This window comes from Astatotilapia calliptera, chromosome 12 (genome assembly GCF_964374335.1).
Source record: "Astatotilapia calliptera chromosome 12, fAstCal68.1, whole genome shotgun sequence".
Lineage (NCBI taxonomy): Eukaryota > Metazoa > Chordata > Actinopteri > Cichliformes > Cichlidae > Astatotilapia > Astatotilapia calliptera.
The window spans coordinates 15,697,855-15,725,548 of record NC_137433.1 but is presented as its reverse complement, the minus strand read 5'-3'; the positions used below and the strand labels follow the sequence as shown (position 1 = coordinate 15,725,548).

At 41.3% G+C, this 27,694-nt stretch overlaps 4 protein-coding genes across 5 annotated transcripts; 1 reads left to right on the top strand and 3 right to left on the bottom strand.

The window, feature by feature from the left end:
• The first annotated feature begins 3,305 nt into the window (after window positions 1-3,305).
• On the top strand, window positions 3,306-9,323 carry phyhip (phytanoyl-CoA 2-hydroxylase interacting protein). The gene is made up of 5 exons (XM_026187966.2): window positions 3,306-3,478; window positions 5,661-5,837; window positions 7,889-8,063; window positions 8,289-8,406; window positions 8,495-9,323. The coding sequence occupies exons 2-5, from the start codon at window positions 5,670-5,672 to the stop codon at window positions 9,036-9,038; spliced, it is 1,005 nt and encodes a 334-aa protein (XP_026043751.1). The 5' UTR covers window positions 3,306-3,478; window positions 5,661-5,669; the 3' UTR covers window positions 9,039-9,323.
• A 770-nt stretch (window positions 9,324-10,093) lies between these two features.
• On the bottom strand, window positions 10,094-12,378 carry ppp1r3c2b (protein phosphatase 1 regulatory subunit 3C2, duplicate b). Of its 2 annotated transcripts, XM_026187964.2 has the most exons (3): window positions 11,575-12,373; window positions 11,364-11,435; window positions 10,094-11,143 (listed from the first exon to the last, which is right to left on the bottom strand). In XM_026187964.2, exons 1-3 carry the CDS (start codon window positions 11,643-11,645, stop codon window positions 10,273-10,275), a joined length of 1,014 nt encoding a protein of 337 aa, XP_026043749.2. In that variant the 5' UTR covers window positions 11,646-12,373; the 3' UTR covers window positions 10,094-10,272. The 2 variants fall into 2 exon arrangements, with proteins under 2 accessions (XP_026043749.2, XP_080165189.1); XM_080309063.1 differs by having other exon boundaries at window positions 11,364-12,378.
• Window positions 12,379-12,423: 45 nt separating this feature from the next.
• gins4 (GINS complex subunit 4 (Sld5 homolog)) lies at window positions 12,424-16,894 on the bottom strand. The gene is made up of 8 exons (XM_026187965.2): window positions 16,617-16,894; window positions 16,436-16,522; window positions 14,648-14,761; window positions 14,469-14,566; window positions 14,285-14,373; window positions 14,071-14,161; window positions 13,829-13,933; window positions 12,424-13,493 (listed from the first exon to the last, which is right to left on the bottom strand). The coding sequence occupies exons 1-7, from the start codon at window positions 16,713-16,715 to the stop codon at window positions 13,837-13,839; spliced, it is 675 nt and encodes a 224-aa protein (XP_026043750.1). The 5' UTR covers window positions 16,716-16,894; the 3' UTR covers window positions 12,424-13,493; window positions 13,829-13,836.
• Window positions 16,895-20,138: 3,244 nt separating this feature from the next.
• Window positions 20,139-27,268, bottom strand: arid5a (AT-rich interactive domain 5A). Its single transcript, XM_026188883.2, has 7 exons — window positions 27,182-27,268; window positions 25,919-25,989; window positions 23,600-23,768; window positions 23,445-23,497; window positions 22,320-22,417; window positions 22,067-22,226; window positions 20,139-21,977 (listed from the first exon to the last, which is right to left on the bottom strand). The coding sequence occupies exons 1-7, from the start codon at window positions 27,183-27,185 to the stop codon at window positions 20,793-20,795; spliced, it is 1,740 nt and encodes a 579-aa protein (XP_026044668.1). The 5' UTR covers window positions 27,186-27,268; the 3' UTR covers window positions 20,139-20,792.
• Between the last annotated feature and the right edge of the window lie 426 nt (window positions 27,269-27,694).

Sequence of the window (27,694 nt, the reverse complement as noted above, 5' to 3'; positions counted from 1 at the left end):
AGGTGGATCAAACCTGCGCAGAAACATACGCATGTTCACCACGGAACTCGATAGACCGGCGTACATTAATACATTTAGATCGACTTATGTATATATATGAAAAATGTTATTTTACTGACATATAAATATGCTTTGTTATAAAACACACCAAATGCGATGATCTGCAGTAGCTATTCACTGATGCTCATAATCATAAGTAAACGGAAGAGGCCGTTGTTCGCTCCTATGCGCAGCTGTGAGTAGGTCGAACACAGCTGAATCACTTTGAAATTTATTAAGATCCCTTAATAATCTCATAATATAATACTGTTATAGATTATATAATTGAACTTCATTTTAGGCAGCAGGGTGTGAAAAGGTTCTCCTGACCTGTAATTGTGTAAATACATAATATAGAATGTATAATATAGAAGATGCAGAGAAGGATGAGAGAAAGACAGAGCAGGAAAGGACAGACTAATAATACCAAATTGTAAATTTGGTATTTGGTCCATGCAAAAGTCTTGACTCACCCCTCATTTCTTTATATTTTGTTTCCAAGAAGCCAGACTTTCTGCTAATTTTTAAGTAGTCTAGAGCAAGAGTTTCCTGGGCTTTCTGAAGGTGATTCAAAGCTCTCTTTTTTTTGGAGATCTGCTGCTTTCTGGTTCATTTTCAGTTCGGTCTGTCTGTTATTTGTAGCCAAAACACTTGAACCACTATTGTGTTTACACATAACAGACCAGTTAGCAAAGAATCGTGTTTCATTTGGCATTAAATTTTAAATTGTGTCTTTAGGTACTTTGTTACTAGTTCCTGTTTCTTTTGTTGAATCTACAAAATATGCCAAACATAACACAGTTTGATAAACATAAAATACTATTATTGGGAGTCAGCAATGTGGTTCCCAAAGAAGTATAAGGTGACAACCTGGCATATCTTAACATGGTGTGGAGTGTGTCCTTAAGAAATTTGAGGAAACTGGACAAGTGAAAGGCTGAAGAAGTAAGATAAGATAAGATAAGATAAGATAAGATAAGATAAGATAAGATAAGATAAGATAAGATAAGATAAGATAAGATAAGATAAGATAAGATAAGATAAGATAAGATAAGATAACCTTTATTAGTCCCACATGTCAGAAATTTGTTGTGTCACAGCAGAAAGTGGACAGTGCACAGTTACAGTACCAAAAAATAAGAAAAACCCTGGAATAGGATAAGATAATAAGAACAAGATACTATATACAACAGAATAAAATACTGCGAAGTCTTTGTTGTGGAGTCTGACAGCAGTGGGAAGGAAAGAGGGGTGCCGCAGCTTGCCACTGAAGGAGCTGTTCAGTGCTGTTAGAGTCTCCTGCATGGGGTGGGAGATGTTGTCCAACAGGAATGACAGCTTAGCCACCATTCTCCTGTCACTCACCACCTCCCCTGGGTCTAGAGGGCATCCTAGAACAGAGCTGGCCCTCCGATTCAGCCTGTTCAGTGGCATACTTAAAATACTATCTACTGCAGACGAGTTCAAAGAGTCGTGTCTTGAAGAAACAAGACGTTACTGAAGAAGTGTGGAATCATCTTGCCAGAGAATGGAACAAAAAGCAGCCACCATCCAAAGAACAGCTTTGGATGTCCTTCCAGAATCCTGGAGAGCTATTCCTGAAGACTAAATAAATTACAATGAAACTACCTAACAGACTGTGCTGAAGAATAAAAATGTTCATTCCAGATATTGACTTTCAAGGTTGATACAAATTATACAGCTTCTGTTTTTGCATTATACTGAATTTGGGTTCCCAAATTTAGTTTAAGATTTTGAACATCACACTATTTATATCAGTATAGCTCCCATGTGGCCACATGAGGATTAACAGTCTTTACATATAACACGTAATGTGTAATTCGAGTTTTGCAAATGTGCTGAGAATATTTCATCTATTCAGAGAAAATGCCAAGTTGCTAATAAAACTTTTTATGGAGTTTGTTCATAATTTGGTGGACACAGATTCTCCCAGTATGCGGACTGAACATCTGTGTAACACATTATTCTGGGAGCATCCGCTTATGTAAATGTAGTAATAGTATATTCCTCCTAGGGGTGCCACAGACTTTTGGTAACCTGGGTCAAACAGTGCCTGGTCCCTTTGATAAGGGAAGGACCTCTCGGCAAATACTTGAATGAGTCTAGAATAAATTTACAATATTTGTTTTAAAAACACAACTCAAATATGCCAATTTGTAACCATAACATGGGGCCAGATTCTGCTTTCTCTACACGCACACCTACTGCTCTCCTAAAAAACTGGTTATTCCCATTTCTGAAGCAGGGAAGGTTATTTGGACAGAGGCTGTCATGGCATGACTAATGATGGATGATTGCAGTTTAATTATACTCTAGGGGTATCACTTATCTGTGGCTGTCTGGAAATAAATGAAGCTTTTCAATATGCCACACAGTGTGTGGAATTAAGGCACTATATCTTTGTCATTTTTTTCGAAATAAAACACAGTGAAAGGACTTCACTAGCACTATGAATTCATCCCTTTGTTATCTCTCTTTAGCCTACACTCATGTCTATTGTTTTAGTAGCAGATTATATGCATTAATCTGGGGAGGGTCTCTTTAATCTCTGATGCAATCCTAAATTAAATTGTCCAGTGAGGTCGAACAAGCACAAAAAAAACAACAAAAACATCCCACAGAAAATGAATGCAAGTGGAAATCTGATTACTCAGGACTTAGATAGTGGCATCCCCCACCTCCGAATAGGCCAGAAGGAGATGCCCTGTGGAGTTGGTCCATATGGCATGACAGTTGGCACATGTATGTTTTTTGAGGTCTTGACAGGACTCTGTGTAATTTTATGGGCCACCACTCACAGTGTAATTTGTTTAGAATAATGTGTGGCAAGTTGAGTGCGCAAAAAGCAGTTATTCTTTCTACCTTCAGACTCCCAGAGCCCAGACTTTCTCCATATCTGAGAGGTGACATTTATGTTGGCAGTTCAGTGTTCAGATTAGAGTATATTTGGATTTTGTGCTTCGGGGCAGATTTACAAGCGAGTGATGTGATGTGCTGTGCACGGTTGGCTGGCGAGAGCTCCGATGCTGCCGAGGTACACTGAGTGTCTCGCTGCGGTCACACTGCAACTGGAAAAATCTTCTCTTTTTTTAAATCCCCCCTTTCCTTCTTTCAGCTTTTAATTCATCCTTTATGGGTGCAGAGGAGTCAAGTTATCATCGTGCAGCGCCCAGAGCGAAAAATGAGATTGGGAGGGGGGGGGAGAGAGGGAGGCAGGAAGTGGGAGGTGGGGGGTTAGAGTGTTTGTGTGACACAGAGAGAGAGAAACAGACGGAGAAAGAGGAAGAGAGGAGGCTGTGTGTTCGTTTCACCTCCTAATCAGTTTTCCTGGAGGATCTATCATCGGCTGAACGATAGCAGGCAATTAGAAAGCGAAATAAGACGACCTTCTACCATCTCAAATTTGAGCCTCATACAAGTAAGGAATTTTTTTACATTATTCTTCACATTACATTATTCTGAGTCCCAGAAAATGAATCAATTTATTAAACGAGTCTATTTACAAGTTGTTGACATCAAATGATCTTATCCTGGGTGTGTGTGTGTGTGTGTGTGTGTGTGTGTGTGTGTGTGTGTGTGTGTGTGTGTGTGTGTTTTCTCCAAATATATTTGACATGAAGTCAGATGAATGCAGCAGATGCTGGAGTTTTATTTACAGATTGTTATTCTTTTGGTGTCAACATGCATTTTTCCCCCCTGCCAACTTTGGGTATTTATTAAATCCCACCAATGACATTTTGCGTGCGACTGCGAGGACATTTCACATGGCAGCCCTGACTGATTCGTGTAAAGAGATTGGGCGTCATTCTGGTAAATGTCAGTGCCAACTGTGCATCGCTTCAAACTACTTTAACGAAGAGATAATATTTCCATTTTCATACCCGGCGACTGCCTTTTCAGCATCCCAGTTTAAGAACTAAAGCGAGAAGGTTGCGCCTTTTCCTCCCCTCTCGCCTAGCTATGTAAATGTCTTTTAAACTATTCTCCTCAAAGAAGAAGAAGAAGAAACGTAGCTTTGAACCAGAGAGCTGCTTTCTATGCCCTGCTCCATATGCATGATTACAGCACAACATCTGCGTGTGTGTTATGTACTTCAGCCAGAGATGTGAACTGTAGCCTAATTATGCACTTCTAGATGAATTATGAGTTATGATGTGTACTCATAATAATTATTAGTTAGACCACATTGCCTTATGTGGAGCAGCTGTCTGTTAAAGCTGGTAATGTGGTGGAGATAATTGGCTCACACTGGTGTGTTTTTTTCTAAGTGAGAGAAATGTAATTGTGTGAATGGTATAACAACCTGAATTTGAACTGTGTTCACATCTCTGCCATCCAAAAGTGGAGCATATGCAGACGCACGGGGAGCTTTGATGACTTGTCCTGAGAGAATCTTCTGTTGCCCCAGTTTCTATCTCTGAAAAAAAAGGCACACTATGGCAAGAAAAGAGAACAGCAGCTGGAAAACAGACGCGTGGAACTGCACGTGCACGGTGCGGCTCCCTGCCCCGGTTGCCCGTGTGAACGAGCCATCGCACAAATTTCACAGTTCACAGGTTTTAATGAGCTACCGCAGCCTGTCCATCACACTGACGGGTGGGGCGCACCTTAGCAGACCCGGCAATCAGACAATGACTCTAAACCAGGCAATTTGTAGGATCACAGGGAGCACAACGGGGGGAGTTATTTTTGAACACATATTTGCCACGTGCTCACTGTGCCAGGGCTAATAAGAGAAATATGCAAAATGCTGCTTTTGGTGTTGAAAATACTGCAAGAGATCAGTAAATATACTGTAGCTGTGGAGGAGACTATTGCAGTAACACTAGACTGATGAAAACTGCAAGCAAGCTGGGATAAACAGGAGCACTGTGGACACACTGAAGAGAGTTACCATCATTTAAGAGGAGGGTAGGTGACAGTTAATGGGACAAACACAGGCTGGCCAACAGATTGCTCCCAGCCTGACACTCAAGGCTATGTGCAGCAGCCTAGATCGAACTGCTGATGGGCAGCTCAGGAAATATGATCATACATCACCTGCTACAGATGCTTAAACCTCCCTGCTTTCCTTGAGCTGAAAGGAGTCGCGTCGCTTGCAGTTTTGAAAAGGAGCAGATATCAGCAAGGAGACAGAAATGTTTAGAAAGTTTTCCCTTTTACGTTTGGATGCCTGCTGACGGGTGCGGAAAGGTTTTTGTTTGTGACCCCTTCCTTGCGAATTACAGGAGAAGATTGAGGGAGGCAGCGAGACGTGTGGTTGCTGAGAGACTGCTGTAGGTGGATTATGAAATGCAGGAGGGGGGGAACAGGGGCCAGTCACTCAGCTGGGAGCGTATCGAGTTGTGCAATGATGGGAAATGTCAGTTAAGGGTGGGGGGGGGGGGGGGGGGGGGGCAGTGAAGAAGGAGCTTGGACACAGATCTCTAAATGAAAGGTTAATTTCATTCAGCTGAGGTGTTTTGTTTTGAACTGTTGTACAGTGGCACGGTTTAATCTCTTAGCAGATATCCCCCACCCCCACCCCTATCTGGGGCACCAGTATTACATCCCCTTATTACAATCTAACTCAGTGCTTTTATCTCTAATTCTAATGGCAGATTACAGACATGGATGCTCCCCTTTCGACCCCCTGTAATATCCAGATTTGTGAGGTGACCTGCGACTCCTTCCGGATCATGTGGGATATGACCCCCGAGGACACGGCCAGAGCCACACACTTCTTCATCGACTTAAGCCGCAAGGCCAACAGGGACCCCAACCGCTTCAAACACAGGGTCTGATCATTCTGTAATTCCAGCATGACCTCACATACCTTTCCCCCACCTTCTCCCCGAAGGCAGCCTGCTCCGTATTGGTGTCATCTAGACTCATGCTCCAGATTCACACCGGTCACAGTGCTCGTTTTCATCATCCGTTTACTGTGCGTCATTTCCTAATTAACAGCGGGCAGCACGAACGAGGCAGGAAATCATTTGATTTTCATCGAAGTCTGCTTTGCTGAGCAGATGACTGCCTTACACGTTGTTACTCGGAACACAGAAAACTGTGGTTGTGCCCTTTCAGTCACTTCCAATACAAGCGAAAAGGAAAATGTGTGCAGTCAACAGCTTCGGGCCAGTGACTCACTTGCACATTGTTTCTTTTATTATATATTTTTTTGAAAGTGGACAAAACCTGACAAATTCAGCTGCAGCATGGAGACGTATTTTCATGTTAATTCCTTCCCGTGTGCATGGTTAAATTCATTAATTTAAAAGATTTCATGAAACGCAGATATAATGTGACAACAAATCTTTTTTTAGTTTTATCTTTAATGTTGGTCAGAGTCACTTTAAGTTAATCTAAACATTATTCCAGCTATGCAGACTTTTCAGTGTGAGCAAGATAGATTGCTGACTTGGATGAATTTTAGAAATACTCATGCAGTGTGCAGTTCCACAGAAGCTGGTGAACTCCTTTGTGGTTACCAGAACCTCTATGTTACTCATACAGCCCGGTCTGATTTTCATTCAGCACTGACGTCCCAATTAAAGACAAACATAACATGACTCAACACAACAGCAGTTCATATCTGTACCTGAAGTGTTGAGTCACATCTTACAGTGCAAGGCGGAAAAAGTTGTGAACTCTTCACTTCATGAACTTGTTTTATCTCCTTTACCAGCGAAAACTTCATCGCTCATTTCCTGTAGCTGCTTGTGAGGCCTTTGTGGACTCTGAGATTTCATGATTGTGCATCTTCTATTCAGGTCACAGTCACATCTCAAGTGGGCTAAAGTCATGATTTGGCCATTCTGAAACCTGCAGCTTTTCTGTGGTTCATTAACTTGCTGTTGATCATCATCTTGTTAAGTCCGCTCTCATATTGACTTCTGTCCTGAAATTCAAATGGAAATTTTCTTGGTCCGCTTTCAAATTAATATTTTTTCCCTCAGTGTCTGCAAGCTGACAGGCACTGTGGTAACAAAGCAGCCCCAAATGATGATGAACTTCTACCAGCACTTCCAGCACGTTTGACCCCAGATGGCTTTTAGAGAAGTCATTATCACATAGGGTCACTTCTGTGCCCCCGCCAGCACTATGAGCTATTACTCAGACATTAAAAATAAACTGTGGCATAATTAAACTTAAACTTAATGATGAAACCCTACTAACTCCAAAGACTTCAACAGCTATGCATTCCCTCTTGCCTGCTCCACACATCCAAAGCCACCACAAGCCTTATTCTCTATTTATACATTTCAAAACGTATTTTTCCCTTCCAATCATTTTTTAAATTTTCTTCCCTTTTTTTCTCGTGTTCTTTTTAATAGTTATACTGATGGCATGCCTGTAGCCTGAAATAATGATAATGAAAAGAAACAGTTGCTATCTCCGCAGATGCAAAATGCCGACTGTAATTATGGCATATTATTGAAGCACGCATTCACAAACTAAAAAGTGCTTTTGTGAAATCAAGGCAGGCTGAGCGAGCTCTTCTTAGATGGAGGATATGATTTCTCTCTGATACACGAAGAGGCACAAACAAACTTGCATCAGAGATGTTGCTATGGATATATGGACCTCTGAGCCTGTAGTAATTAGCTGTGCTGCTTAGAGGCCTTGGTCAAAACGAAGCTGCTGTTTTGATTAGATGTATCCTAGTTACAGCAGCTGGGGCTTAAAAATGGAATCTCACACTAATAAAGGCAAAGTTTATGGAAGGAAATGCTTGACTAACAATTGCATCTGCATCGGCTTTGAAATGTAAATGATGCATGCGGCAGACCGTTAAAGGCTTGCATCCTGTACTCTGGTGTCACCTGCTTCCTGCTTCATCCTGCAGGACGTGCCGACCAAGCTGGTGGCCAAAGCCGTGCCTCTCCCCATGGCAGTGAGGGGACACTGGTTCCTCAGCCCGCGGACAGAATATTGTGTTGCTGTTCAAACTGCTGTCCGACAGCCAGATGGTGATTACTTGGTCTCAGAGTGGAGCCAGGTGGTGGAGTTTTGCACTGGGGGTAAGACATGCACTCGTGTGTTGTGACTAAAATAACAGTGATTATGCATGCAGTCACACATCAGAGATCTGACCAAAGTGATACAAGAGAGGAACAAAAAAGTGCAGCGCACAAAAATGGCAAGACAACAACCCACAATTCTGTCTCAGCACCAGATAGTCATTAACCTTTGAAAGTAGTGTAGACTTCAAGTAGTTTCACAGCTTCAAAACTTAAACTTTGCAGACTACGCAATGGAGCACCTACAGCAGCTTCTCGACAAGGCCAAGGGCTCAGCGGGGAGGCTGCTGAAATTCTCTGTCTTTTATCGCAACCAGCACCCAGACTACTTTGATTATGTCAGGTAGGCACTTCACTTTTTCTCTTTATTATACATTCCCATATGAATGGAGTGCAATAACTCATTTTCCTTTTTTAATGTATGGAATTAGAAAGGAGTGTGGAGGTCTGATGCGTCCAGCCCTCAAAGACACCAGTGGGAGTCACGGCTCACCCATCAGCGGCAAACTGCATGGAGTCTTCTTCAGCTGCAACACAGAGTTTGATACAGGGCTCCCTCCCAAAGACTCCCCATACGGACCCCTGCGGTTTCAGATCCCGGCTGGACACCTGCTGAACCCCAACATCTGCCTGTATTTTGCAGACTTCTACTGCATGTACACGGCCTACCACTATGTGGTGCTGGTGCTTGCCCCTGTTGGCTCAGAGGGAGATGCCTTCTGCCGCACCCGCCTCCCTATGCTGGACTTGGCTTCCAACCCCTTTTTGACTTACACTGCCTCTCAGAGACCCGGGGAGGAGCCCTTGTACTGCCACGCCAGCGACGTCATCCTCGAGGTGCTGTTCACCGAGCCGGTTCACTTGGATCAGGGCGGCGTGGAGCAAATCAGCGGGCACCAGCTTATGAGTCTGACCACCGCCAATGCCAAGAAAGACCCGAGCTGCAAAGTGTGCAACATCAGCGTGGGACGCTGAGGGAAGCGCTGGCGCAGAACTTGAAGTGTGCAAGTCTGCAGCCAAGACAGACGCTGTGATGCAAAAAGATGGTTGAGCCCATCATGTGTAGGTCAGAACACTGTGGAAAGAGTCACCTCTCAGGGTGCACTCGTGCTGCTTTCCCTCCTCCCTCCTGCCTGGACCAGATAGTGTATTTAAACTAGAAGACTTATAAAAGTGTGTATAGCATTACTCCATCCTAATCACAGCTGGAAATACAATGAACATGCATCCATGACAAAAAAAAAATGCACTGAAAACACAGCAGGCTTAAGAAGACTGTTTTTTCTGGCATCATCATGGTGATGTTCTTTTTGTTTTTGCCCATTTTCCCTTTGATGTGTTTTTTTCACAACTGACATTTTGACTTGTTGCAGTAGGGAAATAATAGTCAAGATGACGTTTTTCTAATATGGACACTTGCTCACTTTCATAGCTTACTCAGCCATCATCAGTCCTCCTGCTCTTTCTTTGCTGTGACAAGTCAAAGCTGGTGTGACGGCATGTAAACTTCTTCTTTTTTTTCCTGTGGAGATTATTTCAGTTTATTGTGATCACCTCTCAAACAACATACACTGCCATGTTTCTCCTACAAAATGAAGTCTAATCACTTATACTACACTGAAACATGAACGTTAGTTTCCAGCATCCTCACTGAATACTTTCCTGCTTCACTTTAAATGTAAGGTTATGACTAAGAAATTGTCATACTGCAGAACAGTAGGATACTTTGTAACAGTAAAAGCCATTAGGAGGAGGTTCAGTGTTTGAACATAAGAGAAAGGTAATGAGGAAGCTCTCAAAGCTCCCTGCAGTCGCTCTTTGGCAGCTGTGCTAAGATTAGCGGCTTCTGCTATTGGCCTCCTGTTTGTCCCTGCCCAGTAATCTCTGACCTATATGGGAATCCCAGAAATGCCTAAAGTGAAAGGGATCCCCTCCCTGTCGCACAACAATAATTCATCCTGTGGTGACGGGCCAAAATGCAGGACACAGTGTGTGATGCTTAACGTGAAAGGAACTGACACCAAAACTGATCTGTTTTAAAGACATTTTTAAAATATAGAACTGTTACTAAGCAGTATAAACATGATCAAAAATAAAAGAAGTAACATTTCACAGAAAAACACAAAAATGTACAGGAAACCTTCACCCAGGACTGATACAGTATACACGAAGGTGGGAAAAAAACAGGATCACTTCTAGGTTTAGTGAGTCATGACCTTTCACTTAGATTCTTCCCATGGCACAGATGTGAGTTCACGCTCACTGTAATGCTGTAATTCTGTCCATCGTTATTGTCCCAAAAAGGCTCGCTGTGCCCTCCTGGCAAATAACTTAAACAGAACTCAATCTTCCTTTTGGCATCTAGCACTTTAGGAATAGTAATGTCAAATTCAAAGATGTCCGTCTGAGGTCCTCCGAAGCGTTTCTGCAGGTACGTGCAGGGCACGTCTCTGTAGCTCTGCCACGAGTCAAAGGTGATGCGCACACGCACATCCTTCTGGTAGCTGACATTCTTAACCCTTACGGTACCCCGGAGGGCCTTCTCGCTGATACTGCAGTTCTCCAAGATGACCATGCTCTCTGCCAGCTTGGCACGAAAGGCCTGGAAATTTGCAGATGGCTGCGGGAAGCCCAGTTTGAGCTGTGTTCCTGGGCAGCAGGTGCTGACTGTGCAGCTGTAGCCATCCTCTGTCATGCTGCCCAGAGACTGCAGTGATGGCAGCAGGTCGAGGTCAGACTGCTCTTCTTTGTCGGAAAACACTCGCACGGCTGTTAGAGACAATCCCCGCGAGTCGGCAAAAACAACACGTTTGCTCTTGATTGGGAACAACACATCATCATCGCCGTCGTCCAAGTCATCGAGGAAAGGTGAGGAAGGATGGGGCGGAAAGACTTGGCTCAAGATGTCAGAGGATAAGTGCTCTGAAGCTGGAGGACGGATGCAGGATCGCTGGGGTTTCAGGATGGGAACCCAGACATGAGGACACAGTTGTTTACGCTGGTTTAAGCACAGCCTGACAGCAATCTCCAGCAGTCCGGCTGTCCGAGCCATCGACCCAAAGCCAACCACTGGCAGGACACTAACAAGAAACACACGTGGACCTCAGTACTGACTGGAAATGTGAATATATCTTTGTATATATCGCAGTTGTGTCATTACATGTTTATGCAGGGCTTTTAAGGAAGGCATCACAACGTGAAAGGGATCTGATAAAAAATATTATGGTAATTTTAATTTAACCCCTAAAGAAGTTGTGCAAGCTAATCTGCACAGTTTGTGTGTGTGTTGTGTCTGCTTACGATGTACTGGACATCTCCATGCTGGTATTCCTATGCTGAGTGATGGGAATATTGTCCTCAATGTTTGGAGTTCTGGAAAAAAGAAAAAAATCTGTCACAATTACAAGAAAATCTGTATTTAAAAAAGAAAAAAAAGTTGCACACAAAGATTGGTGTGTGACAACATGCAACAATCTTTGTGTGTAATTCTGACATTTAAAAATGTACTTACAATCTCCCATGAGTAGCGTGTTGCAGTTGTGTTGTCAGTTGTTCCCCACAGGAGAATCTGGCACAACACATTTATATCACCTCAGTTTAGATGTCATATTGTAAACTCCACCCTCTTCGCTGTCCTGACCAATCAGCTTGTGACTATTTTTCTCTTTATGTCTCCCTGTGGTACTGCATTTCAGTAAGTTTTATGTTTTCATAGGTTGCCATTACTTTGCATAAATAAATAATTTAATTATGGGAAAGAAACATATGAACACACCTAAATGTTAACCATGTGAAGTTAAATATTTGTATCGTCACCTTGCACATTCATTGTCCAGTGTTGACGATCTGCGTTACGTACATCAAAGTCTTCTTTGTGTAATTCCACTCTGCATTATGGAAACTATCCAGGTTATCCTGCCCTTTATTCTCACACCTGTTAGTGGACACAGATCCCACAGAGGCCTGGGCATGGCTCCAAACCTTTGCTATCTAGCGCCTGCTCTAAAGGAATCACTGCCCCACAGTCCATCAGCATGTGCAAACCTGAGGAGGGCCGGATTACAAACAACTCTCAGCAGGCTGGTCACTTAGCCGAAGAAGCTATTCAGGAATCAGTCCATGTGCGTATGCGAGTATATCAAGTTCCATACATATCCACACATGGAAGACCTATCTTTACTGAGACTGTTGCCACCAAACTACAGGACATTTTTATGACTTTACAATTAGTGTGAAATGATAAAAACTGTTACAAATGTCAAGATTTTACAAAGCCTAAAAAAATGGTGTAGTGTTTAATAAATGCAATTTTTTTTCACAATCATTTAATTTTTTTCTCCAACTCACATTTCAAACTATCTTCGATGCCTGAGGGAATATTTACTTTATTTTCCAACATTTTAATAGGAATAATAACAGGCCCGTTCCCCACACTGTATGCTATCAGACATCTAAATCAACTTGATTTGTTCCTGGTTTTACCAGGTCAAGGCCCACACTATATGACAGCAGTGTGATAATCAGAACATCAAGTAACATTTCTTCTCCAGGTCTTCTATGAATGCAGTTTAAGAGTTAGCAACAGAGAGTAATCAAGACGACTGTCTAAGCCCACTCTTTCAATCCCTTATTAGTTCTAATTACTGGTGAATTTATGTGAAGGCAAACAATAAGCACTGATTGCTCGCGCTGAAACACTTACATAACAATGTTCTCATAACATCTTTTAGGTTAAAGTTTAAAGCAAAGTCAAAAAGGAAACTTTCAACATGTGAAAAAGAGTAATGTTACGATGTACAACAGCTACGTGAGCATTAACAGGATAATCAATGACATTAAAGCATGTTAATTCAAGTGTGAATGTCCTTAAATCACAGCAAACAAACCCTGATCTTGCAAAGAGGCATGCACATGTAGCATGAGCACAGGATGGAAGGCATTATGATGCCAAGTGAACTGATGAAATTTCACCGTCGGGTCATCTGATGCATCCGGTTATGGAGCAGCTGAGAAATCATCCAATAACATGAATCATTTGGATGAAGCAACATGAAGAGTAATGAATAAACAGATTAGACAGAGCTGTCTTTATCAGTCACACGCACACCAACGTACTACACAACAAAGCATATGTCATGGCATGATTAAAAAGATCCAAAAATACAAACTCAGCGCTGCAAAAAACCTAGTTTAGTAAACAGGGTTCATCCACAGCTTTTAGTTTCCGCTGGCAGTGACCTCGATTGTGTGTCCCCCGCCCCCACAGAATTAAATTCTGGTCCCATGGTGCTGCAAACATCTCTATATTTACATCCCAAAAGTCAGTCCTTATTCTGGATGAAAGATGAAGATGAAGGGCATGCTTCCTGATGTGATCTCTGTGCAGTCTTTATTTCAGGAATGTCTCCTGGATCCAAAGTAACAAGCAACCTGCAACATATAAAAGACCACTATTAATTGCCCTTGACTGTTAACAGTAGTTTAGTTTAGAGATGGCAACTAAAATTTGTTGTAAACACATCATGGTGCTTTAAAATTTCAATGCTGTTTTTTATTATCTGTTGCCAAGAGACAATGAACACTCAAGAAGGGAAAAAAGGGAAAGAGAAAAAAGTAAGCACTAAAAATAAATCCAGATGTCAACGCAAAGCCATGGCTTATGTAAGAGCTGCAGAAATGAATTTTTAGATGCCTGTAGAAGAGGGTGTGAGGGCAGTATTGAGTTAATGACAAAGATGCCTCAGTCAAGGCTCACTGGTACTGACCTTTGCATTCATATCAACTGCACAGCTCCACTTGACACAAGTGGAGCTATAGTTCGATAACGCATTAGGTGTTGAGAGCCCTCTTCGAGATCCACGACATACTCTCTGATAGAAGAGACACAGTGGAGATTTTATCAGTTTAGTATCTATACAGAAAAAGGTTAGCGAATGCAAGAAGGCAACACTGTCACCTACTGGATGCCTAAATAATAGCACATCCAGAGAAATATTGGCAAACAAACCTCTGATCCTCCGTTTCAGGCTCTACCAGGATGTTTTCCTGTCTCTCTTTCACTCGCAGAAACACAAAGGAGTCCAGGCAGGGCTCAGGCACTAACATTAGGATACACAGTGGTGAATCCAGTGCAATGGTCAGTAAAAATGTCACAGCAAATGTCACCATTTGTCTGCATGGGCTAATAGTATCACCATTTTAGACACAGAACGACACCTTACCTGCTTTGAGCATATCCATAGTCTGTACATTGGCTGGCATGCGCTTCAGTGCTACAGCCTTCAGGTAGCTTTCTGTGTTGGCATAATACCTGCAAGCCAGATGTGTTGGCATGTGATTTAAAAAAAATTCCCAAGTGTTGCAAGAACCGCAGCGATTTAAACGACTTTATTCCAGTACACTCACTCTTTGGCAAAAGCAAACTCCTCAGGCGACAGCAGAGATGGCTCGCCCTCACCCCGAGACTTCTCTCTCTCCAAGACATGTGGGAAATACTTTTCAATCTAGACATGAACAGCACAAAAGGTCAGGCAGATGTCACCAACTTAGCGAAAACTCAGTTTTGTGGCGCCGACCCAACCGACCTTCTGCAGACGAGAGCGCAGGTAGCTGCTGAGAACGTAGCGGATCCTGTCTATTTCCATACGATGGATGCTGGCCTTTGCATCGCCTTTCTTCACCCGCTGCAAGTTGGACTCCTGTTGGTGACAAAACTGTCAGAAATTAAAGGGTCCTTTTATTCAGGGCTACTCAGAATGACCAGAAAAGCAACAGCCCTGGGATATGTTTGAATATCAGTGTTAATACCATCCTAATCATCTGAAATGAATGACTCTCCACATCTGGATGTATAGTAATGTAATCAAGGTCCTACTGACAGGCAGCAGCTTTAGTTAGTAGTTTGTCACAGAGCAAACCACATTGCCCTGAATTGTTTGAGATTTTATTTTGAAACCACCACATTACACATTTGACATTACCATCAAAGTCTTGATATCAATTGCAGGGCTTCCTATAGATCAATTTATCCATACTAATGAAACTAAATAGTAAGAAAACCAGCAATGAAGTGCTGATCTGTCAGGTGACAGAAGAAATTAAAACATTTTTGTAATAATTCAAGTAAACGAACAAAAAGAAGAAATCTCAGATATTCCTGAATTCAACTTCTATATTTTGAACATTTGATGTTTTTTGACCCACTGAAGAGGAAATTACTTTCTTTAAACTCACACTGAAAAATAAATTAATTTGTGTGTATAAAGTGGCATTTTGAGCTCTAGTGAATTGTAATGGGTCTTTTTCTACAATCTTTTGCTTCTTATGGGTTAAAAAAAAATTCACAGTTTAGAAGAGGTGGAATGCACCTATTTTTGTTTGTTAAGCCACTTAACACTGACCTATGAATCATCCGAGCACGAAAAGGCACCGAATTCGAAGGAAAAGCCAGTAACGCGTCTGCAAAAACAACAGACAACTTAACAAAGAAGCTATTTTAACGTGCTACTTTAGGCACTTTGCTATTGGGAGCCTGTAGCAAAAAACACATTCTTTCTTTTCACTCCTTTAGTTGAATCTATTAAAAATGCCAAAGAAAAAAAACATTTTACAGGTATGAAATTATATTTCTACACCAACAAGATGATTCTCACTGAGAATCAGCTTGGTATATCTCAGCATGTGTGCCATTAAATAAAATTGTGCAAACTAGACAAGTTTTTTTTTCCAAACAAGTCATTTTTAAGCATGGCAATGATCCCTAACACACTGCCAATGCAGTAAAAGCATACCTGGATGGGAAAAACAACAACAACAAAAAAAAAAACCCCAAACATAAAAAACAAAAACAAAAAAACCCCACACAGCGGAACACTATCAGTCATGGATTGGCCTCGACATTATTGAAGCAGTGTGGGATCATCTTGACAGAGAACAGAACAAAAGGCAGCTGACATCAAAGAGCTTTTAATGTCCTTTAAGAAGTCTGGAGAACAATTCCTAAAGATTACTTAAAGAAATTACAAGAAAGCTTGCCCAAGAGAGTTCAGGCTGTGTATAACATAAAGGTGGTCATACGGAATATGGACTTTCAAGCTCATTAGACTTGTACTAACTTTGCTTTTGCCTTATATTCTGCATCAATTTCACTACATAACATAAAAAACATAAAAAAGTGAGAGGTGGCTCGAGACTTTTGCACAGTACTGAATATAGTTTTCCCTCTGCTGCATTTGAATCAGTCATGCACATTGTCATAGGTTGCAGTCCTTCGCGTTTCAGTTGCTGTTTTGCAATTCAGAAACTCAACTATAACCATGCATGCCACTGAACATTAGAAACCCACAGCAGGAGGTATTCCCCGGGTAGTTTACCATATGAGTCAGCTGCTCCATCACACACTCCACCACCTCTGATTTGTTCTCCAGCAACTCCGGTGAGAACTTCTCATTTAGCCAAGCCTGTGGGCGACACACACGGACACAACAGTGAAGACGGTGCTGAATATCTAATAGAGGTGAAGAGTCTGCACGTCAGGGGAATAATCTGGCCTACTTCTTCCAGTTTAGCGATCAGCTCGGCCGGGGTCATAACATCCTCCTGGGTGTCATCCTGGTTGAAGTCGCTGCCGTCGTCAGACAAAGCGTCCGACATGGTTTTCAGTAAAAATACAAAATTTCACCAAAACGCAGAATATCTGTTGAATTAAAAATAAATTAATAATAAAAATAGAGCAATTAAAACTGAATAATATGAGAAAAAATGTACTAATGCGACTACTACTGTCACAGCAGCCACAAGTTAGCGGAAAAACTCGTTGTTTATTCGCGCCACTGGGATTCTTCTCGCGAGATTTACATTGTGCTCGTTTCCCCGAGTTTAGCTTGTCAGGCAAGCCTTCTCGTAGGCTTAGTATAGTTTTTATTAATAATTGGACGGAGCATTCAATAAAATACAGTAAATTCGTTTCTAGACATTCAGGAAGAATATTGATCGGGGATGTTGAGGATTTTCTGCTACAGGAGCGCAAACTTTAAAAGTTCAATGAGCCCGGTTTTTCCTGAAATGCACCACTGAGGGAATCTTCTCTACATAGCACGTGCTGTGAATACAAGCAATACACTCAAAATATTGCATGTTGCTGAAGATTGTTGTAAGTAATGCTAGAGTGGTAGAAAGTGGTGGGAGAAGCATTTCTATTGTGTTTTCACGGATCATAATTAGTAGTTATGTTATTGTGCTTATATTGCGAGAGATATCTTTATATATATATTTATTATATATTTTATATATTTACAGATAATTACTGCTAATACTATCAAATATATAACACAAGCATTACTTATGATCTAGAAAAACCCTCATAGAAATGCTTCCCATACCACTAATAGACATAATATAATAGACACTGTATAAAAGACAGTGACAGGACAGGGTACTGCATATTCACTCAAGAAATACCAAAAGATTGTGATTATTACAAACACACAAAGACATAACTGATGCCGTAGAAGTCAATTTGATTTCCTAAATCAGCATGTCATTGAATTTGATAAAATTTAATTGCCAGTAAACAGTAAAGGTGCTTTGTGTTGTAAAGTAAAGACTCCAAAACCAATAAAAATAAACTTCAACAATCAGATTAATCATTATGAGGAAGCGGCTCCCTTTTAATGGGAAGAAACCCCTCAGGGAGGCTGTGCCATGAGTGGTCGTGGATGAGTGGGGAGGGAGGAAGCAAAAACGACACTCTGCGGAAAAGAGCCGGAGATTAAAAATAACTAATGATTAAATACAAAGCAGCATATAAACACACAGAGTGTGAATAGAGTTGAATTAAGAAGAAATGCTCATTGCATCATGGGAAGTCCCCCAGCAGCTTGGGCCTATTGAAGTTTAACTAAGGGAGGGTTCAGTGTCACCTGATCCAGCCCTAACTATATACTTTATCAAAGGTTTTAAAGCTAATCTTAAAAGTAGAGATGGTTTCTGTCTCACAAATCCAAACTGGGAGCTAGATCTACACGTTATCTGGGCTCTTAGCCTGCAGTTTCATTCGTGTGAATTCAGAGATCATCTGCTTCGCTCGTTGCAGCTCTTTCAGACAACCTTACTGCAGTATCTCATTTGTCCTATTTGCTCCTTCTCATCACTCCTCATTGCACTTGCTTCATAGTTCTTTCATATTTTTTGCCTGCACTGCGGCCACCATAGTGATGTTCAGTGTTGCACGCTATCAGCATCCTCTGAACTTATCTGGACTACATCAGACCTGCAAGGTTGCAGCTCTCACCACATGCCTCAGACAGCTGCAGTTTCCTTAATGCACATCAGCAAACACAAATAACAGAAAAACTATATTGAGAAGAATTTGTCACTGCTCACTGACAAAAATACTTATGAGGCTCTGAATCGAGACACAGGTAGTGGTTACAGGAAAAGGGTCATAGAATGTGTCAAGCACTTAGATTAAGACAATGCTGCTGACCAGACCTCATACCACAGGCTACACCCAGGGGAAGCTACACCAAGTCTGTATGGTTTACCTAAGATACAAAAACAGGGTGTACCTTTAAGACCAATTGTCTGCATGATCAACTCAGAGTTTCTGGCTTTGATCCTCAACCCGTTAATAGGCAGCTCTAAACACTATATCCAGAACACTTTGAATTTTGTTGAGAAGCTTAGAGATGTCATAATGGAGGCAGATGAAACAATGGTCTCATATGATGTTACGTTTCTCTTCACTTGTGTTCCAGTCACTGAAGCAGTGAAGGTAGTTCATAAGAGATTACAGGATGACCCCAACCTCAGCAGCAGGACCACTCTCAGCACCGACCAAGTGTGTTTGTTTGTGGAACTGTGTCTTCATTCCACCTATTTCAAATACAAGTGTCAGTACTACAAGCAGAAACATGGGTGTGCCATAGGTTCCCCAGTTTCACCCACTGTGACCAACTTGTACATGGAAGAAGTGGAAAACGGGGCTCTGTTATCCTACCCTGGAACACCCCCAAGTCGTTGGTACAGGTATGTGGATGACACCTGGTTGAAAATCAAACCTCAGGATGTACCACAATTCACTGATCAGATTAACTTGGTGGAGAAACACATCAAGATCACCATGGAGGTTATGAAAAATGACTGCCTTCTTAGACTGTGAGATTTCCATTAGTAATGGGGGACATTTAAAAGTTGATGGGTAACGTAAAATATTGTGATCCTGTTTCTCTTTATTCTTTGATCCTTTATTATTCTACTTGCTCCGTTTCTTTGCCGCTTAACTCCTCCCTCAGTTTTCAACTGATTTTCACCATTCGAACTTTAAACTGTTCTGCTCCTTCTGCAGATGTGTGCTATATCTTTTGGTGCTCATAACTGCTATACTTTTTGAAATATTAAACTTTTTGTGCCATTTTTTGGCCCATTAAAATGAATGGACCACACTACAATTTTCTGCCAATTTATTACATATCTGCAATGTTTTTATGATTTCAGCAAATTTTCTAATATCCATTTCAGCATTTTCATGTCTTTTCAGCAAAAAGTTTTTTCACCTGTTTTGAGCACAACTTTTCAGCAGAATTTTCAGTTTCTTCATCTATTTTCAGCAGAAAGTTCAAAAAGTTCACCTCTTTTCAGCAGAATTTTCAGCTTTTCACCTCTTATAAACACAAATCTCAGCCTCTTCTGCTCAGTGAGATGAGCAGCTGCTTTGAGAGCAGTTGGCACAGGTTCAAATCTGACCTGTGGCAATTTTTGCTTTTTTACTTCTTTTCAGCTGAAACTTCTGCTTTTTCAGCTGTTTTCAGCAGATTCCACTACAAGGCATTCACACTGCATTTTCTCAGGAAATGCAACTTTTTCTAATTAAGGTTTGACTGCCATCACCCCCTGGAGCACAAACTGTGTGTCATCAGGACGCTACGAAAAAGAGCTAACAGCATCGCCGAAGATACAGCGGGCAGGAAAGCAGAAGAACATCATATCAAGAAGGCGGAGGAGAGAGCCTAGTGCTAAAGCTTTCATCTTTCACAATCTTACAGTGCTGTGATTGAACTGAACAAAAAGAACAAATATGTTTTCATGTTTTCTCTTTATTTGTTGGCTGGTTTAGTCTTTCGTTTAAATAGACTTGAATAACATGAGAACAATATAGATATTTTTTTATATCAAACACTGACCAACATTCATTCAAAATAATAATAATCTTCAGACATAACTACAGTACATCAGGGAACATTAGACAGTTTTTTGTTTCCAAAAACAAAATACTGAAACTGTGCAATTGACGATATTCAATTTTGACCTGAATTGAATATAAAATTCATTTTAATAATCATAGCAACATATCATTAAAATTTACTAGATAAAATCTAAAGAAATTAAAACTGAAAATAACTGACCTTAATCTGTTTTTCCAAAATTTATATTAGACAGATTACATTATTTGATCCTAGTGTAGCAGCTAAAGAAATATTGCATATTGTAATTTTTTTTTAAGTAGTGCACCTTTCAGGTGCACTTGGACAGCAAGTCTTCAACATGATTCACTGGCTCCTATAAATATTTGCAGCTGTCACTGCTCGGTGTTAATCCCCAGGATCCATACAGTCACTCAACTGGAATAACTTGAAAATATTTAATGTTTAAAACATGTCAGGAGGCCTCAACAATACTCAACTGGGCAACAACCCACTGTCTTGTTTTGTGATTATCATTGTGATTTTGTCACAACTTTTGAGGGTAAATGGGACTGATGGCAGGAATGGCATATGCAGTTTGGGGATTTAACAGCGGAATGGGGTAGGGGTAGGAGTAAAAAGCAGACCCGATGAGAGCAGAGGGAGGTGGACCCATTGGTACATTGCGATACATTAGCTGAGAGGGAGGTAGTCTCATTCTGCTGGGGATAAATGAAGGGGGCAGGGGAGGTTGGAGCCTGGAGTCTCTGGCTGTTTTCTCGTAGCCTGACAGGACACACGGCAACGGCATGCTGGCGGCGGAATAGGACAGGCTCTGCTGAGCGGGAGAAACTTTCTGTTGCATTGTCCTGGATTTCTCTCTCTTCTCTGTCTGACAGGGCCACAGAGACATCCTCTTTGCACAAGTCAGAGAGTCGTCCTGCTGAAGCAACCTACCCGTTTGGCCTTTGGTACTTGGCCGAACTGGAGTGGGTCGTAGAACATTGCCAGATTTTGGAATAACTCTGGTGAAGCTAGAGGTAGATGTTGGAGAAAAGCCAGGTTTCACAGAGTATGTGGTGGGTAGCTGGAAAGGATAAAGGTAATGTTTGCTTGCTCCTTTGTAGGACTTCCAGTCTTTAACTTGGTTTTTAATCGAGTCAGAGACGATTTGAGAAACATCCTTATTCTGTCCTTTAGGTTCTTTGTGTGTCTTACTAACAGTCTTGCTATCGTCACTGCGGCCCGATGGATTTTTGACAGAAGCGTTTTGGGACATTTCTGAGCTTGATGCAGTTTTATCTTCACCTCCTGCTGGACCTTCCTCTGATGAAACAGAGTAAGGGGAGGGGCTGCGGGAAGAGGAGGAGGATAAAGGGAGTGGGGAGCCATCAGAGGAGTTGCAGTTTCTGCTGGAAGAAGCCCTGGCTGGAGACTGGGAACAGTGGATGACGGAGGGCCTTTCTTTATCCTCGCTCTGAGAACTGGGCGGCAAATTGAGGCTAGCCTGAGCCATTCTCTTTTTTTTCTCCAGAGGAGAGATGACCTCTCCGGCTGCAGTCGATAACTGAGCAATCCACGAGTTGGATGCGGGGAGAAGGTAAACAGAAGGGCAGACATTATTGGTGGCTCTGTTTGGCTCAGTGTGGTGTCTGTCAGCCCAGAGAGCAGAGTGAGGATGAATTACTGCTTCACTTTGACAGGAAGATTCTGGACTTCTCTGGGTGAGTAACTGAAAGACATAGAGGAGGAGGGATTTTAGAACACAATATAAACAAACACTTCTCTTTTAGGTGTTTTGTCAGAGTTATAATTTGTTACCTCTGAATCAATGTCTCTATCTGAATGAGTTCTTTTCCTCTTCCCTTCTGCCTTAGTCATCTTGCCATCCAAATTTCTCTTGTATGGCTTTCGTGGTTTGCTTGGAGGCAGGGGTTTGTCTTCCTCTCCTTTTATATGCCTCTCAAAGGGAAGCACCAGCCTGTCACATAAGCAGCACAGTTTAAATTGAGTCTCAGCTGATCTTATAGTGTTTGAACCAAAAAAGGTTCTTGAGAAACAGAGTCATCCTCACCTCTCATAATGTCTGCGAGTGCAAGTAGCTGCACTGGTGCTACCGGGGCTTCCTCCCAGCTCATCGTAGACTTTCTTCCAAAGGCGTCGTGCTGTCACCTGTTGACAAAAATGAACGTGTACAACAGTTAAAAATCATTACACTATTTAAACAGTTCCCACTAGGATGGCAGTATCTGGTATCCTAATCTTATGCTGTTTCTATCATGAAACCATAGACTGTATATAAAAGATGGATGTAACCACCTACTGGTCCATTCAAACCACAAATCCTCAATTTTGTATTTATTTATTTTTGGAGACAAAATTAAAATCAGAATTGGGCAAGAGGATTGACAGTTAACAACGTGCTTGCAGGTATGGGTGCACTGCCACTTGTTAGTGCACAGGCAATTCATTTTCCCAAGGGGGTACATTAGAAACTGAGAAACAAGGAAATTCACCAATAAGGTGGAGTCAGTTCTGCTCGATATTAATTCTTTGAAAGGGCAGGCTAAAAATAGGACTCCGGTGAGGGTGTGGCCCTCCACGGAAGTCCCAGTTTATCATGGAGCCCCTTGGAAAAGTTAATTGTCCACCCCTGTATTAGTTCTGTGTAACATACCAAGGCAGCAACAGTGTGATTAAAAGGTCCAAGTCAGAGACTAGACCTGGACTAACACCTAGCAGACTGCGCTTGTGTGAATTAATTTATTCATTTTTGTACCTCAGGTGCTTGGACCCTAAAATATTTACTTATAGATCTATTTGTAAAAATGTTTTTGAGGAAGGGCAGTGGTTGCTTACCCTTTAAATGCCATGTCTGCTGGTTTTCGGTATTGAAATTACACTTTCAATTTTAAACCTGTGCTAACGTAGGTGGCTCATATTGGTGTATTTACAACCTGGGACAAAGCAACGGTGGTCAACACGAGCCTCGATCTAGTTCCATTTCATTATGAGTTTCACTCTCACAACTTATGCCACAGTGTCAACATCAAAGAAAACAGAGCATGGGGAGCGATGTGTTGACAGCACCGCTGTCTGCATCTCTAGCACCTAAACCTACAGCTCATTTCCACTTAAAAGCCCGCCAGCAGTGAAGCCTTTTTTTGCATCTGTTACATAAGCTAAATAAAGTACTTACTGAATCATAGCCTCCAAGTTTATCAACAGCTTTGTAGATCTTCCAGAGATTAACTGAGAGTGGGGGGGAGACACACACACATGAATAATCTACTTCTTTTTCTAATTTCATTTTACTAATGTGTTTATATAAAAGCAATAATAGAGTAAACTCACTTTGTTTAAAGCCCAGGTGAGGAATCCTTTCAATGGGTGTACCTTTCTCCTTCATAAAAGAGTGCAAACTTGAGACAAATGCCTTCTCCTCCATCTGCACCACACTGGCCCTTCCTTCATCTTCACATTCAGTTGTAGAGTCGTGAATCTCAATAACAGCAGGAGAAGCCTACAGTAAGAGGAAACAGATGCATGAAAGGACTACATTAGTATGCTTTGTAAATGTGTCACAGTCCACTGTTTTACAGCTGAAGGTACTGTGAGAGAAATGGGAAAAACGACATGCAGAGTTGTCTCATGAGACACAAATGTTGAAATGAAACGTCAAAATCAGAGAGTAGGGTTTTACCGCTACTTTCAATAGATAACCGCTATACATCCTGTCTGGAGAGAACGCAGCAGACTTGTGGGGTTTTTGGTCTGGAGCTGTCAGTCACTGGTACAAATGTCACTCAGTAAAATGAGCTTGAGCCAAGAAGAGAAGAGTCGTTGCAAGTCAGTAGGTGAATAAATATGTTGTTTTGCAAGAGCTCCAAAAATCGCATACGTTTCTGCAAAAGTAGTGTCAGTGACACTAACGAGGAATTTAAGATACCAAGAAATTTGGCGTCAAGTTCACATTACTCAGAAGTCCAGCAGAGGAAATTCACAATGTCACTATTTGTGGTTTGCAAGAAAACAGAAATGAAACAGAAAAGGCATGCAGAATTAAAACCGTCGCTTCAAAAGATTTCAAAAAGCTGAGACTCAAGAAGAGAAACTGTTGCTTAATTTTAGCTCAGATGATATTTCTATTGTTGAAGTAAAAAAAAAGAAGAACAAAAAAAAAGGGCAGCTAAAAACGAACCCTTGGGTGTGATAGTCTTCCGTTGTTCACAGTGTCGCTCACGCTGTGTAAACACTGGTTCATACATCACAAACGCTGATATAGTCACTTCTCGTAGTGAAAACAAAGAGTTTGGAATTTACAGCATCTATTTAAATGTGAGATCTCACATCACAGCTGCATTTGATCAATTTCGGTAGATTGGATGTCAAGGGATACCGCAGTGGACGCTGTCAATATTTTACTTTGAATCACCACATATAGAAGCTGCTATTTCTGTGGCACTCATTGTACAACAAAACAGCTAGAGGCGGTTTCATATTGAATCAAGTTCCTCTATGTGGTTCCTGGTTCCGAGAAGTAAACCCCTAGAGTGAGTAATAGTGAAGGTGCAGGCCTCTAACCAAGATAGCCCAACTGAGTCACAGTTCAGTGGCTTTACACTCCTGTTCCCAGCCAGCAGCAAACAGCTCTGACTTTCCACTGTTTTCTACAGGTTTTCTCATAGGCAATATTTTCTGCACCACCTAAAAGAGCACCCCGGGCGACCTGCTTTTCTCGCCACATTTGTACAAATCAGGGGATTTTGATTGAATATGCGGCAGAATGCGCGCGCGCAATGATATTCATCTAAAAATGTGAGAAAGTGGTGATTGGAATCTTGCACAGAATTCAGCTCGGCTGTTTTCAGTCATCGTATTTTAGATCTGATTCACAAAACTTTCAGGTTTACGCATCAATGATCGCCTACAGGAAATGTCTTCACTGTAAGCCACATAATGAAGCCCCTGCGCTGAAGATCGCACTCAAGACCAGAGAACAAATATCATCGTGAAACTTTCGGTTGATTTTCACAGATGAATTTTCTTTTCTTTCTCTTTTTTCTGTCTTTTTTCTTTTTTTTTTTTTTTTTTGGAAAACTGTGTGGGTGATGTTGATGTCAATGTGTTGATACACAATTCTCACAATGATTGTCAGCGGCGTTCTGGATTGATGCTATCGTCAGGCCAGAAGTCACCACATTAACCACCATGCTTTCAACTAACATCAGCTTTGGAAATTTCATGAGCTAATTTGTGTTTCTCATATTGTTCCTCTCATTTCACTTACCAGAACAGCGGCTGTGAGTGGCAGTGCTCCCGCAGTTTCTTTATGTGCAACGAAATATTGTGGCGTGTGAGGTGTGTGCGTGTGTGTGTGCGCCTTTTCGAGGCCTCTCAGAAAACAAAGCAGAATCACTTATTCCTCCTTACTCATTTCATAATCGACCATAGAGATGAAACGACTGTACGCACATAATCAGCACTTCAAAAAATCGCCACTCAAATCCACTGAAAAGGGGAAATGAAAACACAACACATAACTCATTCTGAGTAGTCATGTCTGTAGTCACTGATTAACTGTAACTGATGGAAATTGCCCAGACGGCTGCCAGAAGACCAACTGTCATTTTTTTTTTTTGTCATTTTATCAGCAGTGACAGAGTTTAGTACCTGCTTTGCGGTCCCCTTCTCTTCGTCACTGGCTGCCGTTTGTTGTGACGTTTCATTCTGGTCCTCTTGAGCTTCAAAGAGACAGAGACGGTAAACTCAACAAAAATCGAGTCATTTGGGTATGTGAATTTACCCGAGCCACCTTGGATTTTTTTTTTTTTAATTCAAGACATATCTTGGGTAGAAGTGCGCAATCTGATCAAAATTTAAAAGCATCCCTCATAAATAATATTAAAGGTGATTTTCATCACTGTTCTTGTAATTTGGTCAACAGTTATAATGTTTGATAAGTTCAGGGGGAAAAAAAGAAAAACAGTAATCTGTAGAACATATTGTCAACTGGGTGTGATATAAAACCACAGGTTGCAAAACCACTTCCTGCTCATGAACACAACCACTTGTACGCTGCACTGTATGATATTGTGACACAAGAACGACAGTATTTTGGCAAGATAATCTCAAGCAAGATGAGAATCCACTGAGGCACTTTCATTCATTTGCCTGCCCTGCATTAACGTGAACGTTAGTGGTTTGTGATATTTCGCCTGGCAACAGTTTAACTTTTACTTTAGTGCTTCCACGTTCAGGACTGCAAAATATAGGAATTTATGAATGTAGCTGGAAATAATATGAATGTTAAAAAAGCCAAACAAACAAGAAGAAAATACCAAGGCTGGGAACGAAATGCAATTCTGAGAATGACATGTCATTCTTCACAAACTGTCAGCTCAATACCATGAAGCCCTCCACCCACAGTGATATCATTTGTGTGCAAAACCAATATGCTTCTCTTTTGAGATCATTTATTTCCTGTGCTGCGGCTTGAACCTTTAATTCTGCTTTCAGTAGCCCTGAACTTCTCCATTTTGAGTGTTGGAGAAATATTTTTGACATATTGTTTTTAAAAAACGTTCCTTTGCCTCTCAGAGGTTACTTAGCTTCACATAAAACACGCGCTTGTTGTTTGAAGCAGATATCGATCGGAGTCACATTATTGTGACAGATTAACTGCGGCACTTTAAAAGCCAGCGAGAACTCCTGTGACACTTTGTGACGTTTTGGGTCTAACAGTCGCTTCTGTCACAGATGAATGTCATGAACATGAATTTACTTTTGCAAAAATCTTCAAAGTGTCTTTATAAAAAACTTCAGAAGAACTAAAATCATCCCTAAAATGATGTGTTTAACTCGTTTCTATACGTTCATAAAGCAACACATGTAAACAGCATCTACTTTTGAGTACAAAATCAAGATCGTTCTTACCCATTTCCAGATGTTGCCTTCTAGTCTCCGGCTTAACTGTGACAGTAATTCATGCAGCACTCACGTCAACTTGACACCACAAAATAGGAAGGTGTCTCCACAGGACAGTTTCATTGGTTGACTGATGTAACACCGCAAATGAGTCTGGGAAACTGAGTCCTTTTTTTCTTCTTCCATCAGCTGTGTTTGAATAGTCAGCTTAAAACTTTATTAAAATCTGCATTTGGGTATCTTACAGTCTGACAGCTGTAGCTCACAGTGTGCTGTTTCTCATCTGTTTTTTTCCTGAGGACATGCTATTGTCTATACTTGTGGTGTCATCAGCACATGAACACATATTTCTGATTTTGTAGAGATTACTACAAGTGATTCTATTGAAGATTTCTTATACAGCTTTCATTTTAAACAAACATACCGACTCACAAATACCTCCAGTCACATGTAAGTTCAAATATAGTTTAAATGGGGGCGTAACATTTCCTGAACATGTACACTAATGACTATTCTCAGGTA